Source organism: Carcharodon carcharias, chromosome 17 (assembly GCF_017639515.1).
Source record: "Carcharodon carcharias isolate sCarCar2 chromosome 17, sCarCar2.pri, whole genome shotgun sequence".
NCBI classification, from domain to species: Eukaryota; Metazoa; Chordata; class Chondrichthyes; order Lamniformes; family Lamnidae; genus Carcharodon; species Carcharodon carcharias.
The window spans coordinates 118,516,640-118,535,104 of NC_054483.1; the positions used below are offsets into that span (position 1 = coordinate 118,516,640).

An 18,465-nucleotide genomic window follows, 5' to 3' on the forward strand; every position below is an offset into this window, starting at 1 on the left:
TACGGTTGAGAACAATGCTGCTGATGGCCCACAGCGCCTCATGGATGCCCGGTCTTGATTTGCTAAATCTGTTCGAATTCTATCCCGTTTAACGTGGTGATGGTGCCACACAACATGGTGGAAGGAATCCTGAATGTGAAGACGGGACTTGGTTTCCATAAGGACTGTGCGGTGGTCACTTCCACCGATACTGTCTTGGGCAGATGCATCTGTGACAGGCAGGTTGGTGAGGATGAGGTCAAGTATGTTGTTCCCCTCTTGTTGGTTCCCTCATCGTTTGCCGCAGACCCAGTCTAGCAGCTGTGTTCTTTAGGACTCGGCCAGTTTGGTCAGTAGTGGTGTTATATAGCTACTTTTGGTGATGGACATTGAAGCCTTCCACCCAGAATACATTTTGCACCCTTGTCACCCTCAATGCTTCGTCCAAGTGGTATTCAACATGGAACAGTACTGATTCATCAGCTTGGGAGGTGGGGTGGTGGTTTTTTTGGGGGTGGGGGGTACCGTGGTAACCAGCAGGAGGTTTCCTTGCCCGTGTGCGACCTTGTGCCATGCAACCAGGGATGATGGTGCTGGTGGTGTCTGGGACATTATCTACAAGATATGATTCTGTGAGGGTGACTATGTTAGGCTGATGCTTAACTTGTCTGTGGAAAAGCTCCCCCAATTGTCACATAACAGTTGAATGCTATTCAGATTAATAGAGCTCTCAGTAACTGAGGCCGCCATGTATGTGTAAAGTTTCTTGTTAAGCCTGCACTGTTTAATTCTTGTGAATTTTTTCTGTACAAAATGAAGTTATTGTTTCCACTTAACTGCCAGCTACCTTAACTGTTCATGATGAATTAATAACCTAGAATGTGCAATTACTGATTATGTCAGGAATCCAGTAAAGCTCTTGAGAAAGAAACCATTTTAAACAGCCCATGCCACAATAGTACTTATGAGTTTAAATTTTAGAACAGTTGACAGGTTCTTGATGATTTTCTTGGACAAAGTGGAAAAATTAGGTACAAAATCAGGTGTAATAGTCTTTTCAATTTTAATGAAAGTTATGCGCCATAGCATATGATGTATAATTGTCATGTTGTAGTGATTCATTTGAAAAGTCACTGGGTGAAATTGTTCTATGCCAGCAGCATGAAATGGGCTTGTAGAAAATCAGTAGCCATATTTTCACCGCATCCAATCTCCTTTCCACTGAAGTACACAGAGCGATAGGTCAGACTCTTTGGAGTCTTATTTCCTAGACTGACAGTTGCTTTAACTTGGTTCATAATTAAAAATTTTGGCAATATTTTCCAAGGCAAAGGGAAAGTTATCTATGCTGGATTCCAAGTTCAGGATCTTCATAACTGCAATGATCTCTCGACTACTCCTTTGTCAGTATTTTGTTTATGACAATTGAAAAAATGAAAACTAGAAACTGTTTTTGTTTCCGACTACTATGTTTATTTGCAGAAGAGTTAGTAAACTGGAAACCTTTTTTATCATTGAAATTCTATCTTAAATTTGCTTGTAGTTCGCTTCCTATTCTATTTAACTTGTGGTTGAGGTGGTTAGGTTAGGACTTACAAGAAGTGGCAGTAGATTTTCCCTGAGATCACAAATGCAGTTTGCAGTCACGTTACTTTGAGAATGCTTTTGCATTCTCTGGTGAGGTTAGTCAGCTTTGAAACGAATAGTGCTGTTTCTATCAGATGATTACACGCATTGACAGCTCCAGTGGTGCATGGGTCAGTTCTGACTCAGTGGTGTGTAAAAGCGTAGGCTTGGAAAGCTGGAGTGAGATCAATATTCTGTAAAGTCTTTTGTGTGTGGCGTATATGCGCTGGATTTCTGCAGTTTCAATTATTGTACAAAATAAAGTATGATGACACCATTCTTATGGGAATACCTGGGTGTGCAATTCCCTTGGCCATAGTTATAAATGTAGAGTTTTGCTTGCTCCTTTTCCTGAAGTAAGAGCTTAGCTGATCAGTGGGAGGAAGAAGCAGGCTGACTCATCCCACAGCCTAGATGATGTGCTTTTATATGTATTTGCTCCTTTTCTCTGATAATATGATTTTCTTCCCGATCAAACTGATGTTTTCAGATGATCTGTTTATCATTTTTAAAGTGCAGTAGTCTTTTTTTTATCGTGACATAATTAAAAGTATAAAATGGTGTAAAGTTGTCAACCTCCCCCAAATTCACTTGCCATTTATCGAACGTGTCCAACTGAAATTACAGGATGATCCTGTGTCCCGACTCAGAATTTTGACCTTGCACTCCTGATGCAGTTTGTTTTATTTTAAATGTATTTTTTTGGTTTCCTCTTTTATTTTTCAACTACAATTGACTTTCTGTGATTTAAAGTAACTTTGTTAACTCATTAATTTAACAGCAGAAACCCCAGTAATTGTTGTTGACACTAATATCTAGTAAAATGGACCGTCTTGCAATAGTTAAAAGAGCCAGAGGCTTTGAATTCTTTCTTGATGTAGTAGTCGTGTATCCTGTCGTTACACTTCACATTGCAATTTTATTTATGGTAAGCAATTCTAATGACAATGTCTGCCACAAATGACTTAGTTCTGTGAGTTGTGCATATGGCATTGCATCTCTTGTCTAAGAGAGAGAAAGAGAAAACATTTTGTGCAAATTGACTGTAGGTATTCTTGAGTCATCCGGTTTTAAGTCAATGCTACCTCCTCAAAGACAGCATGACCACCTAAAATATTAATGTGTCCGAGTTCATTTGTAGCATTTTGGAAAGTTGCCTTTTCAGCAAATAAAAATCCTGGCATAGCTGTGTTGTAGACTTGTGACGGGGTGGGTATCTGTGGAGTGGGGATATAGCCTGGACACCATTGCTTGCTATACTTGCTGCCATATTGTGTCGTCTGAGGCACCCCATTTGATGTTTCAACAGTGGTGGCCTCCTAGTCTTTTTCTTAGCTCCATCAACATCATGTATAATGTGAAAGCGTTAATATATACAATTTGCTGGTGAGTTGACAGCGGCAGTAGCAACATCTGAAACTATAGTTTTTGGCAACATTCATGGTGGCACCTCAAATCTCAGTTCTCTTATATTCTAGTAATCCTGCTCTCAAATTTTTTTTATTGAAATCCAAATTTTCGTTGATTCTGCCTCTTTGTATTTTTCATCTTGTAATTTCTACTGCTGTTTCCGACCCAAAGATGATATATGTGTTGGTTTATGCTGTTGCTCACCTTGGCTCCTTCACATCTTTTGACTGATCATCTTTGGTTGAAAATACTTCTTCTTTCTAAATTGATCTGTCACTATTACTTTTGAATACTTTGCCAAGTTAGTAAAATTGATTGCTTCTTCTCTTGTGAAATTGGAATCCTTGTTGACTTCAATTTTTTCTGTATCAACATTGACTATGCTGCTCCTTTTCTACCAAACAGGCTGGCAGTAAAGTGAAGCCCTGAGTTATCCTAAACAATCCCCTGTATCCTGGTGGCTTGGCAGTTCAGCTAATTTATTAGCCTTTTTTTTTTTCACACCTCCAGTCCTATTTCTTACGCTACATTTTGTTCTTTTGAGCACTGTACAAATATTATCTTGCAAATAACTGCACACTTTAAGCTAATGATGCCTTACTTGATACTGCAGGGTTAAAAATTGAGGTGTGCTTCTGCAATTTTCTGACCTATGCTCCCAACAAGGTGCTGTGTGCAGGGAGCATGTATTCAGAAAATAATTCCTTATAAGTCAGCCAACCAAAGGTTGTTATTTCAGAATCATGATGTTTCCAGGTCCAACTGCTTCTTTATTTTCCTGCTCGTTTATTTCCCGTTATATTGGCTGGCATTGAGGGTCAATCATAAATCATGTAAACCCAACTCTTGCAGAACTATGCACCACATCCAACACAGCAGTAACCAACTCTTAAAGAAATATATTTTACAGTAGATTTGAAGATCCATACAATATAATTTATATTTAGCTTGCAGTTGTGATTGCATTTCTTCCCTACTGAATTATCAAGTCAACTCACTTCAATATAAATCCTTTGTACAGATTTTGGTAAAACACCTTTTTTGTAGCTCGATTTAGTGCTCTCATTAAGATTCCGCTGTATTCTGCCTATCTGAGGCCTATTGCTTTATTTCATTGGCCTGAGTCACAGGGCAGGCTTTTCCATTGGGGTTCCCACCCCCAGCAAAAATGTTGGTGGCAAACTTGCTCCAGTAGGTTTCCCTGCATCCATTTAATGCTTGGCAGGCCATCAGTTGGTTCAGGGCGAGACATCCACCCACATCTGGGGGGTGCAGTCACGTCTCCAAGAGCAGCCAGCCAAACAAAGGGCTGGCAGCTTTTTGCCACTGGGAACGGTGGCTACTCCAGGGACTGCATCCAGATCCCAACGGTCTTTGCTGGAGTTGGATGGGAAGGTAAGTTGTTGAGGAGTGGGTGGTGTGGTTTCAGCGTAGTCAGGCTGGGAGGCCCTGGCAAGGGGATTGGGACCATAGCGCACAGGACAGTTGTGTGGGGAATCGGGGAAACCCAGAGGGGAGCCTTCAGTGGGCCTGGGGCAGTGGGTGGTGGGGGCACATAAACGGCATACCCTTTCCAATCAATAGTCTGAGAAGTGAGACCTGGCAGGCTTTCAAAGTTTTTAAAGACTGTTGCAGATCCTGCCCTAAAGTACATACTATTATGCTGTAAGAATTGTGCCTTACCATTGATGTTTCTCTGTGGAAACAAATGTTGTTCAATTCTTCGTAGGTGACCAGGTTAGTCATCGCGGTGCATTAACTGGTGGCTATTATGATACTCGAAAATCAAGACTTGAGCTTCAGAAGGATGCACGAAAAGCAGAGGAAGAGTTGACTGAACTGGAAGCAAAGCTGAATGAAAATCTCCGCAGAAACATTGAGAATATCCTTCAAACATTCTATATTTGATTATTTTTTAAAGTCTAAAGAAAGTGCTAGCGATAGAAAAGGCTTATCTGGAAATGTTCTGTGCTATTTTACAGAATGCTTTGCCTTTAATTGTGGTGGAAGTTGATTCAATAGTAACTTTCAAAAGGAATTGGAGTTAAAATATTTGCAAGACTGTGAGGAAGGAACAGGGAAGTAGCTGGACAGCTGTACTAAAGGGCTGGCCGAGACCCAACGGGCCAAATGGCCGCCTCCTGTGCCCTGTCATTCTGAGGCTCTGTATACAAATTTCCGATGTCAATGCATAAATAAAGGTCAAATCTATTTTTGATACAAACTGACCATACATGTAGAGTTATTGCTTATGTAGATTTAGTTGTGAAAAACTTCATTTTCAGTTTTTGCACTCTACATATATATGTTGCAACCCAATGTTTCTAAGGCGCCTAAACATTCAGATTAAGTATTACTACTGGTCTGTGATTTGCTTATTCTAAAAGGCACAAGTAATTGATGCTATAAAATGAATTTGTTTTGCATAGAGGATGATTTTTGAAAGAGTTTCTTTAATTGTATTTTTAAATATTTGTGTTGTAACTCGATGTACAAAGTGGGGTAAAAAAAATGTTGTTGATTGAGAAATGAGCACAGCATTATTCTGTAACTGATGATCTGTACAAGCCCTCACTGATTCTTCATTACAGGGTAGTCTTCAGAACGAGGGTGGGAAGGAAAACAAAAAGAAAAGGTTATTCACCCTGACTTTCAGTGACATTTCACTGCTGGTGTTCTTGGAAATATGCTGTGTGGAAAAAAATTATTTTTTTTAATCAGTTCATCAAAACTGGACTACCTAATAGCAGTGAGTCAGTGTGATAAGTTATTATGGCCTTTACTTTTCTGCTGATGATAATGAGTACGCAGCTGTATACAAGACTTCAGATACGCATGATTCATCCTAAATTAATGTCTTCAACTTAGGACAAACAGAATGCAGATACGACACAATACTCTTCAAAGCACAATGTGGTTTCTGAAAATAACAGTAATTGACTTTGTGGATGTTTGAGCTAATGAGATATACTGTTCACAGAAAATGTTTCTTTAAATCAAGCATGTAAATATAATTGATTATTTTAATTTATACCAAGGCTACTTATACAGAATTATAATATGCATTAAATAATAATAGCAGGTTGCTCTATGTTGCATTACAAGAACACAAGAATTAGGAGCAAGAGTAAGCTATTTGGCCCCTCGAGCCTGCAATGCTATTCAACAAGATCATGGGCTGATCTGGTTGTGGCCTCAACTCTGCATTCCTGTCTGCCCACATAACCCTTCACTCCCATGTCGATCAAAAATCTGTCTAACTCAGCCTTGAACATATTCAGCAACTGTCCCAGCTACTGTCTGGGGAAAACAATTCCACAGACCAATGACCCTCTGCGAGAAAAAAATTCTCCTCATCACAGACTTAAATGGGAGACCACTAATTTTCAAACTGTTCCCCTAGTTTAGGTTGCCAATATGTATTTTCTTTTTAAAAGTATTATCCATTTGTGCATCCTTGGTCAGATAACCATGTATCATTGGAATTAGTTATTTTGGGACTTAAATGCTTTTCTCAAAAAGAAAGATGGAGGATGTAAGCAAAATACTGTGGATACTGATGTGGAGGATAATGTTTTCAGTCCTCTTGAGGCAGAAGTTGATGTCTGTCATACCAAACTGTTCCTTCACAGGCTCCTGGCCTTAGCAAAAAAGATCTGATGCTTTGCTTCTACCTCTCCATTTGAGTCCCAATGGTGCTTCTCCCTGCCCACCTGGCTCTTGGTGCTATTGATAACTACTGATCAACAGAAAATGTGATGCTTTGGCCTCCCCTCTGCACTGACAAATGCTGAGATAACACAGGAGATAAAAGTCTAAGAACATGAAAGGGGAAAAAGACCAAAAAATATGAACGAGACAATTAAGTCAACTATTTTCTTATACTTTGCACAAAATATTTTAAAAGTTCAATTGTTCCTTCATAACTTTTAATACTAAGTCTTCAGGAATGTTTTTAAATGGCTGTGTGTTGTCACTTTGGAAATATTGCCGGCTAAGTTAGTAAAAAGGGACCAATTCTTTCTAGTTCATATGTATTAAGAATCTTATCTAAGACCAAGAAATTTATTTCATAGATCAAAATATGTTTGCATTATTTTTATAACTAAAAGTCATTTTATTTGTCTATTCTTTTGATGCTTGTAAAGGTTCTGTTCCTTAGCACAGTATACAGATTAATAATGAGATTGACCAATTGATGAACCAAATGCAGCAGATTGAAACACAACAGAGGAAGTTTAAGGCATCACGAGATAGCATTCTGTCGGAGATGAAGATGTTGAAAGAGAAGAGGCAGCAGTCTGAGAAAACCTTCATGCCTAAGGTAACAGTTCAGTGAATACTTTGAAATATTGATAAGATCTGGGTCAACATTGCTTTTAAATTGGGCTAAGATCTCCTCACGATGTCTTGCGGCTGGCTGTAGCCAGAAACTAAATTTACTGGGATTCAATAATGCTGTCAGCTGGTAAGCCCCAGGCTATTAGCCTGAGAAAATTCCAGGAAGTTTACTCTCGGCTTGTGGTTGATTACATGCGTTGGGGGCTGATGTGGCTAGCATAAGTTCTGCACAAAAATTTTTAGGAATCATAACATTTTAATTACAAGTTACAAATAACATTATTTCATGTTAAAAGTGTAATTTACGTTAAACTTATTGATAGCTGAACTAAATTTATTCAAATGTAAGTTTGTTTTGTCCCATAATGTGCTATCTGCTCAAGGCCATGCTGCATTGGATTTGAAGTTTGAGAGTTGCTTGTGGTTCTTTTTCCAACTGACAGAGATTGAGTGGAGGTCAAAACCCTTCAAGGAAAAGCCAACTAGCTAAAACAGTGATATTACTGATGTGATTAGAAGATTTTTACTGATCAACGTAATGTAACATTAGTTCTAATGCAGAATTATGCTGAATAATCCTCAAAACAGAGCAAACTTATTCTTCCTACATGAACGCCAGCTTGATTAACTAATTAAAACTTTATACAAACGTTAAAATTAGTACAGCTTTTCATTTATCTTCCACGCATCTGAAAGCAAACTATTAGAGGAAAAAATAGTTACTAAGAGATTTGTGTTCAGTTTTATAAGTTTAAACATTTTTTTTAACTTCATTCATGGAATGCGGGTGCCGCTGGTAAAGCTATCATTTATTGCCCACCCCTAATTGCCCTTGAGAAAGTGATGGTGATACAGCCCCTTGTACTGCATCAGTCCATGTGATGTAGGTACACCTATAGTGCAGGGGGAATTCCAGGATTTTGTTCCAGCTATAATGAAGGCACCGTGACATATTTGCAAGTCAGAAAGGTGCCTGGCTTGGAGGGGAGCTTGCAGGCAGTGGTGTTTCCATGAACTTGCAGCCTTGTCCTAGGTGATGAATGTTTGAGATTTGGAAGGTACTGTGAGGGGCCTTGTTGAATGGTTGCAATGCATCTGGTAGATGGTTGTGGCTCAGTAGTAGTAATATGATTTTTTCAGTGGAGAATGCGTCAATTTAGTGAAACTATTGTGGAGAACTTCCAAATTATGAGATATTAAATAGGATTTCTGCAAAAGCATTCCAGATTAGTGTTTTCAATTTTTTAGCTTATAAGAACATGGTGAAACAGAAAGTGTTTAATTCAGTTCGTGGTAGGTAAAATAGTGGGTTGGAATGAGTCAAAATGCACATTTAATTTAAATAAAATAATTCTTGGCAGTATTGGCCATCATTTTCAGTAACTGCTTTTGCTCCTGAATACGCATGTTCCTTCTGTTAATAATTGTAACTGTTATTCAGCACCAAAAAGGGATATAGGTATGACAAGTTGATATCTGTGTAATGTCAATTTTTTGTTTTATTTATAAAGCAACGGAGTTTGCAAAGTTTGGAGGCCAGTTTGCACGCTATGGAGTCAACACGGGAATCCCTAAAAGCTGAGCTTGGTACAGACCTGCTCTCGCAGCTTAGCCTGGATGATCAAAAAAGAGTTGATGCACTCAACGATGAGATCCGACAGCTCCAACAGGTATGGTGGTTGGAAATGTGAAAAGTCACTTTTTACCCCAATATCGTCAGATTGCCTGCACATTTCAACTTTAATTTTAATTTTGCTTTAAATTGAAGTTGAGGGAAATGTTCCGATTTTTTTCAAAGGGTGGGCGATTGTACTATCGGAGAGAGGTAATTGCTCATTGAGTTCATCCATGTCAGCATAATAACTTTTAAGGAATCATTACTTAAGTGAATTGGCTTGTTTTACAGAGAAGCTATCACGTGTGGTGGGCAAAATGCCTGAGGCCATTCTACGAAATGCTATAAATGAGTATTCAACAGTACTGGTATCACAGGGGATGGTCAACATGGTTTTGAATGGTCAGCTTGATTTATAAGTAATAGGTGATCCTTTTCAAATCTGGAAACCTTTAGAGGGTTTAAAAAAAGTTCCAATTTTATTGTGCCTTAATGAATTGCATAGGTGGACTGAAATAAGAGATTTTAATGTGAATGAATGTCAGCCAATGCATGCAAGAATAAGTTAAAAAAAAATCCTGTCTGGTGGTTTTATTCATCTTATAACTGTGGATGATAGCTTGAAAGAGCTCTGTTAATGGATGCTGAAAATAAAGGATTTGGAGTCAACATTATTCATACAACTGCACTAGGCCAGAATGCTGTTTCTTAAATTTGTTTCTTCCTATAGGATAACCGACAGCTATTAAATGAACGAATTAAGTTGGAAGGTATAATGACCAGACTGGAGACTTACCTCAGTGAAAATTTAAGAAAGCGCTTGGACCAGGTTGAGCAGGTAAAACAACTGTTTTGGTTAATTGGTTACAGTGTATGCTAGACATTTGTACAGTAACAAATTCTGAAATTACATAATGCAGTTAAGTTACATTGTTTGGAAAAGGATTAGACGAGGGATCTAATAAGATTCTTGTAAGTTTTAATCAATTTGACAAATCTCCAAAGTACTGTGCACCAATTAGTTGATCTGATCTCTTACCTTCAACATGTCAAATGCCAGTGTTTCAAGGGTTTAGGTCCATTTGACATTTGGATCTAAAATAATGATTCTTTGACTGCCTGACCAGATGTAATCCACAGCCTATGTTACAAGCCTTTTGGCTTTTGAATTAAGCCATAGAGTATATGCTAGTACCATGACATGTCACTGCATGTTAATCTGGCTGAGGTTTGGGTACGACTGATACAGGATAAAGCTCAAAACGCTGAGCATAATGAGAGTAATGTATATCAAACTGATATGATGAATTGGTGGCATAGTGAATTAGAGGGTGGTTGTTTTAGGCGAGTACATTAGTTTGAATCCAGTTTAGATTAATGTGATAAAATTCTCATCTCACTAATGGTTGCAAGAGTTCTAAGTGAAATGATATTTCCAAATGGGTGATGCAATGTCCCATAATTCACCACTAATTAGCAATCACGTAAGAGGATCAGAAATTTTCACTGTAGCAGCTTAGATTGACTGTTTATTTTTAGAGGTGAGCAAATAGTTTTACCCTGTGACATAAAAGTTTTATAACACCTTACTGGGATTGCTTGATCCTGGTTTTGGTTTGTTGCCTTGTACAATGAGCAGCTGTATCTTTTTAGAATTTGCCATGCTTCTTTCCAATGTAAATCAAACAGAAAGAGTATTGCTCTTTAATGAAATTGGTTGTGTGCTTCCTTTACTTAGGAGTTAAATGACCTGAGAGAAACTGAGGGCAATACTGTTCTAAATGCCACAACTTCTGAACTAGAGAACATTAATAAGCGTGTGAGAGAGACCACAGCACGTGCAGAAGGTTAGAGCTATTTTAATTTCCTATGTTTTTTGATTTGTTTTAATATAATGCTTAAATTGCAGCCTTCGTGCCTAGCAGAATCTGACTGCTTTAATTGAGGAATCATCCTTAATTTGCCTTCTCAAAAATGGGATTGAATGGGGCAGTAGATTAGTTCTTAGGGATTCAACTGAAATGCAAAAATTATGGGATAAACAGATTTTGTGAGAATGTGGGTAGATGGAATTAGTAATTAATGGTTATATTTAAATAATGCTTTTAGTAAAGAAAAAAAGGCACAGAATCAAAAAGAGAGAGGGATGGGCAAAAGCTTGGTCAAAAGGATGAATTTCAAGGAAAGAAACAACTTGCATTCACATAGCACCTTTTATAATCTCAGGACATCCCAAAGTGTTTTCTAATTAATGAAGTATTTTTGAAGAGTAATACAGGAAATGTGGCAGCCAATTTGATCACAGCAAAGTCCCACATACTGCAATGTGATCATGGCCACAGAATCCGTTTTCGTGGTGTTGGTTGAGAGATAATTATTGGTTGGGACATCAGGGGGATCTCTTAAGGAGTTTTGACATTTTCAATTGATCTAACTTCAACTGCGGGAGTTCCAGATATTTACTACTATTTTTGTGAAGAATTGCTTTGAATAACAATTCAAAGAACTAATCGTTGTTACTTCATAATGTGTCTTCTGTAAACATTTTGATTAAATGCACAAGTATGAATAAAGTGAATGGGGTGCATCTTTTAATTGAGTTATGATCCATCAGTCTGTACGGTATCATGGTCAGTGTGTTTGCTGACTGTAAGATTGCTTCTAAACTCTTAAGTTGTGGATTAGTTGTGTTGCATACAAGTAGGGATTTGTACAATTTGCTTATAATTGGAAAATTGTTTGTCTCTAATGGAGCACTGTTTGGCTTAGTAAAAAATGTGATCTATATATAAACACTGGATATAATAATCAGCCCCTTCATAACTTTGCTTGGAACAGAAAACATTTTGCTATATTAAGATTTTCTGAAAGTTTGGTAAAGCAGCGAAAGTGAGAATCCCAAGTCATAAGTGGTCAGCTCAGCTCACTCAAAGACCAGTGCAAAGAAGGTTCATTTTTTCCGCAAAAATCTGCAGATTCTGAGCATGGTTGTAAGCTGATTGTATTTTTTTTTTGTTTTACAAATCTTTAAAATGATCCTTAGTCTAACTGCAGCAGCTGAATTGGCGAAGTTTTCCTCCTTCCAATTTTTCCAAGTCTCTGAAGATGCTGGCTTATGCTGAGGTGCAAGAGTGCTGACCATCCTTGGCTATCTCACCCAAGCAATCATTCTTTATGTTGATCCCAGTGAGTGGTGATTGATGATTTGCCCATTAGGGTATCACAACCAGTTGAAGCCCTCTCACCTGACTTCTAGCTGTGGTCAATTATATAAATATCAGGAGCAGGGTGTTAAACAACTATTTTTGCATTTACCTTTTACTGTTGAAGGCACAAAAATATACCTGAAATAGTGAGCACCAACATTGAAACGGTGCAGCCCTTAGAGTGAGGAATTTAAAAGTAATGGCTATTAGTAAAGATACTGGAGAAATTAATGGGGCTAAAAGCTGACAAATCCCCTGGACCTAATGGCCTACATCCTAGAGTTCTCAAATAGTGGATGTATTGCTTGTGACCTTCCAAAATTCCCGAGATTCTGGAACAGTTCCATTGGATAGGATCTTGCCAATATAACACTGCTATTCAAGAAAGGAGGGAGAGCAAAAAGTGGAAACGGCAGGGCAGTTAGCCAGACATCAGTCAGTAGGTAAAATACCGCAAACCATTATTAAGGAAGAGGTAACGGAGCACTGAAATCAGAATACGATTAGGTAGCTTGGTTTTATGAAAGGGAAATTTTATTTGATAAATCTGTTGTGTTTTCTGAGGGTGTGAAAAGCTGGGTAGGTAAAGGGGAACTAGTTAAAGTAGTATATTTAGATTTTCAAAAGGCATTGGATGAGATGCCACACAGAAGGTGTTGCATGAGATTAGGGCCCATGGGCTTGGTGGTAATCTATTGGCATAGATAAAGGATTTGTTAAAGGACAGATAATTGAGTAAAAATTGATGGGTCATTTTCAGGCTGGCAGGCTGTTACTAAAGGGGTGCTGCAAGGATCAGTGCTGGGGCATCAACAATTTACTATAAATGATTTAGATGAAGTGACTGTGTAATGTGTCAAAGCTTGTTGACAATACAAAGTTAGATAGGAAAGTAAACTATGAGGATGACACAGTATACAGAGGAATGTGGATAGGTTAGGTGATTGGATAAAAAGGTGGTAGGTGGATTGTAATGTGTGAAAATGTGAGGTTATTCACTTTGATAGGAAGAATAACAAAACATTTTTTTTTTAAATGGTGAGAAACTGTTAAATGCTGGTGTTTGAGAGATTTGGATGTCTTTGTGGTATGTTGGTCTTTATTGCAAGGGGATTGGATTCAGGAGCTAGGAGGTTTTGCTACCATTGTACGGGACTTTGGTGAACCCACACCTGGAGTACTGTGCAGCTTTGGTCTCTGTACCTAAGGAAGCCATACTTGCCTTATAGGGGGTGCAACAAGGGTTCACTATGATTCCTAGGATGAGTGTTGTCTTGTGAGGAGAGATTGAGTAAAATAGATCTATATTCTCTGGCATTTAGAAGAATGAGAAATGATCTCATTGAAACATATAAGATTCTGAGAGGAATTGACAGGGAGGCTTTCCCCCTGTATACAGAATATAAAACTATGGAGACATATGTTCCACATATAAGGGGTCATTTAGCACTGAGTTAAATTTCTTCACTCAGAGGGATGTGAACCTTTGAGATTTTGTACTATATTACCACTAGGTGCTCAAGACTGAGATCGATAGGTTCTTGGGCTCTTAGGGAATTGAGGGTTATGGGGATCAGGAAGTAAAGTGGAGTTGAGCTTGAAGATCAACCATGATCTTATTTGTCGATGGAGGAGGCTTGAAGGTCATATGGCCTACTTTTGCTCCTATTTCTAATAATGTTATGTAGGAATTGTATTTCGGGTCATAGAAGAATTACAGCTTCTTTGTTTGTGTCAGCTGTCTGAGATCATCTAATGACACAAACCACGGATCAAATTTTTTTAGTGCAGTTGAATGAACTTGAGAGCACAGATAGCTGACCGTAGCAGCTGCTGTTAGTAATCAGGTACAGTTTATGATATCTTGTTGCCTAAATATAAGCCAAGTTACTGGATGTTGGAACTTTCATTCATTAATATTCACGCAGACATGGCATTAGTATGATTGGACATTTCAAGGATTCATCTTTAGATAAGCTATGTCCGGTTGTCTTTCCTTATTTTCTATCTCCCAAAATATCTTCTGTACTAAAATAACATGTATGTTACAGAACTGGACAGTTTGATAGACAAAATAGAAGCAGAAACTAAAGATCGGCAGAAAAGCATGGACCGCTGGAAAACCATGGAGAAAGATCACATGGAAGCCATCAACCATGACACCAAGGAGCTAGAGAAGATGACAAATCGACAGGGTATGCTGCTTAAGAAGAAAGAGGAATGCATGAAGAAAATCAGAGAATTGGGCTCATTGCCACAAGAGGCCTTTGAAAAATACCAAACATTGAGTCTCAAACAGGTAATGGATAATTGTTCCTTTTGTTTAAAGATACTCAAAGTCACAGCTTGCTTGAGCATTTTTTATCTCGTATTGTTGTAGAACTAGGGAAGTTGTTGAATTTGATAAAAGTGGATCCCTAATTTTTTATCTATGAAAATAAGTTTAGAAAGGTTTATGAAGTATTGTAGACGTGGGTGAGCCCTGGTTTATTCAACATCGCCTGCTGTACTGTTCATTTTATGTAATGGAAGGCCTTTGGGTTGCTGAATGGTTAGATTCAGAGAATGGGTTTTGTCTAAAAGTTATGGCTGTGACAGAATGTAACTTTATAGGAATCTGAGGTAACCAATTCACCAAATTTTATAAATTGGAACTTTGAAGTAAGAGAGCCTTCACCTTCTTGAAGCTAAGCAGAAAGTAGTGAGCACCCTGTAGAGGTTGAGTGAGCCCGTGGATAGTTTGTGTTACATAGTTTCTTATTTACAACACAGAAACTGGCCATTCAGCCTAACAGACCTGTTGGTGTTTATGCTGCACATGCACCTCCTCCCACCCTTGACCTAACCTCATCAGGATCCTATTTCTTTCTTCCTTGTGCTTGTCTAGCTTCCCCTTGAATGTATCTTTGAATCGGATTAGCACCTGAAGAAGGGCTATGGGAAAAGGCGGGGAGTAGGACTAGCTAACTTACTCTTGCAGAGATCTGGCAAGGACACCATGGGCCAAATATGCTGTGACCATTCTATGATCTATGCTACTCCGCTCAACTGTTTCCCAAGATGGCAAGTCCTACATTCTAGCCATACTTTGGGTAAAGAAGTTCTTCTAAACTGCCTATTGCCTTCACTGGTGACGATCTTATTACTCTCCTATAAGTGGGGACATCTTCTCTATGTCTACCCTTTAATATTCTTAAAGATCTCTGTCAGTGTTCTTTTCTAGAGAAAAGAACCCCAGACTGTTCAGTTTTTCCTGATTGGCATTATCTCTCTGTTCAGGTATAATCCTTTATTGCACTTTCTACAGTGTGTCTATATCCTTTTTATGAAATAGAGACCAGAACTGTTCTTTCTGTAAATCTGCAGTTCCTTAATAGTGGCCTTTCGTTAGGATTTGAGTATGATTTGTTTTTATCATTCTTTGAACTTTCTAGTAGAATATTGCAACATGAAATATCATACGTCAATTGTTCTGGATCAAAGAGGGAATTTCGCTGACATTCTTGGGAGAGTGGTGTTGGTGGGCAAGGTTGGGGGTTGAGAGCCTATGGTTTAGGGCAGGATTTTGTTCTGTTGTCTCTCTCCCCTCACCCCCTCCCTCTTTTTTTGGCAAACGTCAATTCTAATATGGGGGTGGGGTGCTCTGTGTCCATGCTGATGTGAGAAGAACAGGTGGGTCATGGTGTGTTGCCACTGGCCAGCAATCCTCTCAGTTCTAGCTTCCCTGGCCATAATGCAGCTGTAGTTGTGTTGTTATGATATGCCCCTGGCCATTTTCTAACTGCAATTATAAATGCTTCTCATGCACTAAAAACTACACTTGCGCTGATTGAAAAAAGCCTCTGGCAATTTCAAGCCACTTCTCTACATTTTTTCAATGTGAAAAAAAATTGTAGTTTAACCTGACTAGAAGATTTGCATCCGTGAAGTGACGTACTGTCTCTCTCAGAAACATCCCAGAGTACTTAGCAGTGTATAGCTTTGAAGCAAGGTGACGTATGTAGATTAAATCTTTTATTTCTGCACTATCTTAATTTATTTTTGCAGTGTGGGCTGATGACTTCATTGAGAGGAGCAAGTTTGGAGACGTTGCTGAGCCAGGCAGTGAGGGAGTTGAGTTAATGTCTAATTGAAATGACCTTATTGCTGAAGAAATGACTGCATCTCGGCTGAGGCTAATTTAGTTCCATTGTACATTTGCTTGGCTAGTTTTCCTGATGATGCCATCAGCACTGCATGCTTGAACAAAAATATTCAAAGTAATCAACCATTAGAGGAAGGAGAGGATGTGAATCTAAGGAATATAAGGTTTACACCAGGTTCTTGTATTTCTTTTTTTTTTCTTTTGCAAATGTTAGCTTTTTTGGGGATCCACCATGAAGACTTATTAACCATCCACTGCATTAATTAAACATTGAAGCTGATACATTGAGATGACATAGGCTAAAGGAATCGCTTGAAGGCATGTTAGCCTGTTGTGATGTTATTAAAAGTAGCAAAAATTCAGTGCCACTATAAAGATAAAATTCAGAACAGCTATATAGACATATAGATTAGTCAAAGCAATGTGATCATACTGATGGCAATTGATGCTATTGTTCATAAGTTGAAATATTGCAAATTCTATTTTCTGGTGATCCTTGTAATTTCAGAAGAACCCGGTAGGCGTTCCATAATTATTTTGGGGAGGGGGTATATAAATCCTAATGATTTATTTTAAAAGAAATTCAAACCTTATTTTTTAAAGTGTGCTTTTCTTTAAGCAACACTTTCAAAAAACCCAATGACTACAATGCACTTCTGTTTAAAGCCACTTAAGTTAAAAACTGCTTTGAAGTATCTTGACTATTCAGATGACATGAAATGTGTTCAGCTGAAGCATCTACAGTGTACTGCACATGTGTGACCTGCAATAATTTTATGTGTAATAATATTGCAATTTAACTAAGATAACCCTACTTCTCAAACCTAAAGGTAACTAAGTTTTGCATATGCGCTGACATGCATGTATGCACTATATCATTTATAATTTTCATTTAGTGTCCATTCTACATGCACCATATCTAATTATCAAATATTCCTAGTCATAATTCCGTCAAAATATTTCTCCAGGCAACACACTGCTTAGATTTTGCTTTGCCTAACCTTGTAACCTTTGAATGGTGTACTCATAATTCTCCATTCTGCATTTTGGTTCTCAAATATTTGGCAGGAAGGATCTCAATAGAATTTCTTTCAGAATTAGTGATCAGGTAATACTTAACTGAACTCATTCTGTTGAATGGTTCATAGTGTCTAAAGCTGCAGTACAGCAGGTTTATCTGGAATTCTGGAAGATTTTTGAAAATAACTAAATCCATTCTAATTTTCTTTCAATTTAAAATAGTAATGTAGAACTTCTTGTGCCTGTATATATCTTTAGAGCAGTCTATCATGTGAACGTGACTGAGATTGCAGGCTTTCAGTTTGACAACAGTTTGTAATCCATAGTTGATCTTGAACCAATAAAATCACTTTTGCTGTTTTGCCTTTTCTAAGCATATTTCTACAATTTCTTTGTGTTTTCTGTTTGCTTCCTATCATTTATAGCTGTTCCGGAAGTTGGAACAGTGTAATCAGGAGTTGAAAAAGTACAGCCACGTCAACAAGAAAGCCTTGGACCAGTTTGTGAATTTCTCCGAACAGAAGGAGAAACTTATGAAGCGCCAGGAGGAGCTCGACCGTGGCCACAAATCCATCATGGAACTTATGAACGTATTGGAGTTGAGAAAGTATGAAGCCATACAGCTTACCTTCAAACAGGTAAAATCAAGTGTAAAATTAACTTGAAAGCTAAATACTGGGGACGCTGGGATCCTGAATTAAAAACAAAAATTGCTGAGAAAACTATAAGCAAGTTGGGCAGCATCTGTGGAGAGAAACGGTTAATGCTACTGGTTGACTGACCTTTCATCGGTTCTGGTGTAAAATTATCTGGTTTGTAGAAGTGGGTAAAAACTCAGCCACAACTTCTGACCACTTAAAAGTCTGGAGATTTTTTTAATGCCCTGCAAAGTTTAGAATTATGGGAAAATAATTCATGATAACAGTAGTTGCTAATCTTGCTGATAGTTTTCATTTTTTCATTTCACTGTGGTGTTCCCAATGGTGGAAATGTTCTTTGCATGAAGAGCATGCGTCGAGGGTTTGAGGAGAATTCTGCAGCTTACTCTGGCTAAAATCACAAGTTTTCAGATCTAATCTCTGATCTAAGGGATACTCTGAGAGATAGAAACACGTGTTTCTCTT

The 18,465-nt window shown here is 38.2% G+C and overlaps 1 protein-coding gene across 1 annotated transcript in view; it reads left to right on the top strand.

Moving 5' to 3' along the window:
• Positions 1 to 18,465, top strand: part of smc3 (structural maintenance of chromosomes 3) — an 85,652-nt gene that overhangs the window by 55,119 nt on the left and 12,068 nt on the right. Inside the window, exons 19-25 of the mRNA XM_041209593.1 lie at positions 4,745 to 4,897; positions 7,188 to 7,339; positions 8,868 to 9,026; positions 9,702 to 9,809; positions 10,710 to 10,818; positions 14,229 to 14,476; positions 17,767 to 17,979. Of these exons, the coding sequence (XP_041065527.1) occupies positions 4,745 to 4,897; positions 7,188 to 7,339; positions 8,868 to 9,026; positions 9,702 to 9,809; positions 10,710 to 10,818; positions 14,229 to 14,476; positions 17,767 to 17,979 (1,142 nt within the window). The remainder of the gene's footprint in view (positions 1 to 4,744; positions 4,898 to 7,187; positions 7,340 to 8,867; positions 9,027 to 9,701; positions 9,810 to 10,709; positions 10,819 to 14,228; positions 14,477 to 17,766; positions 17,980 to 18,465) is intronic.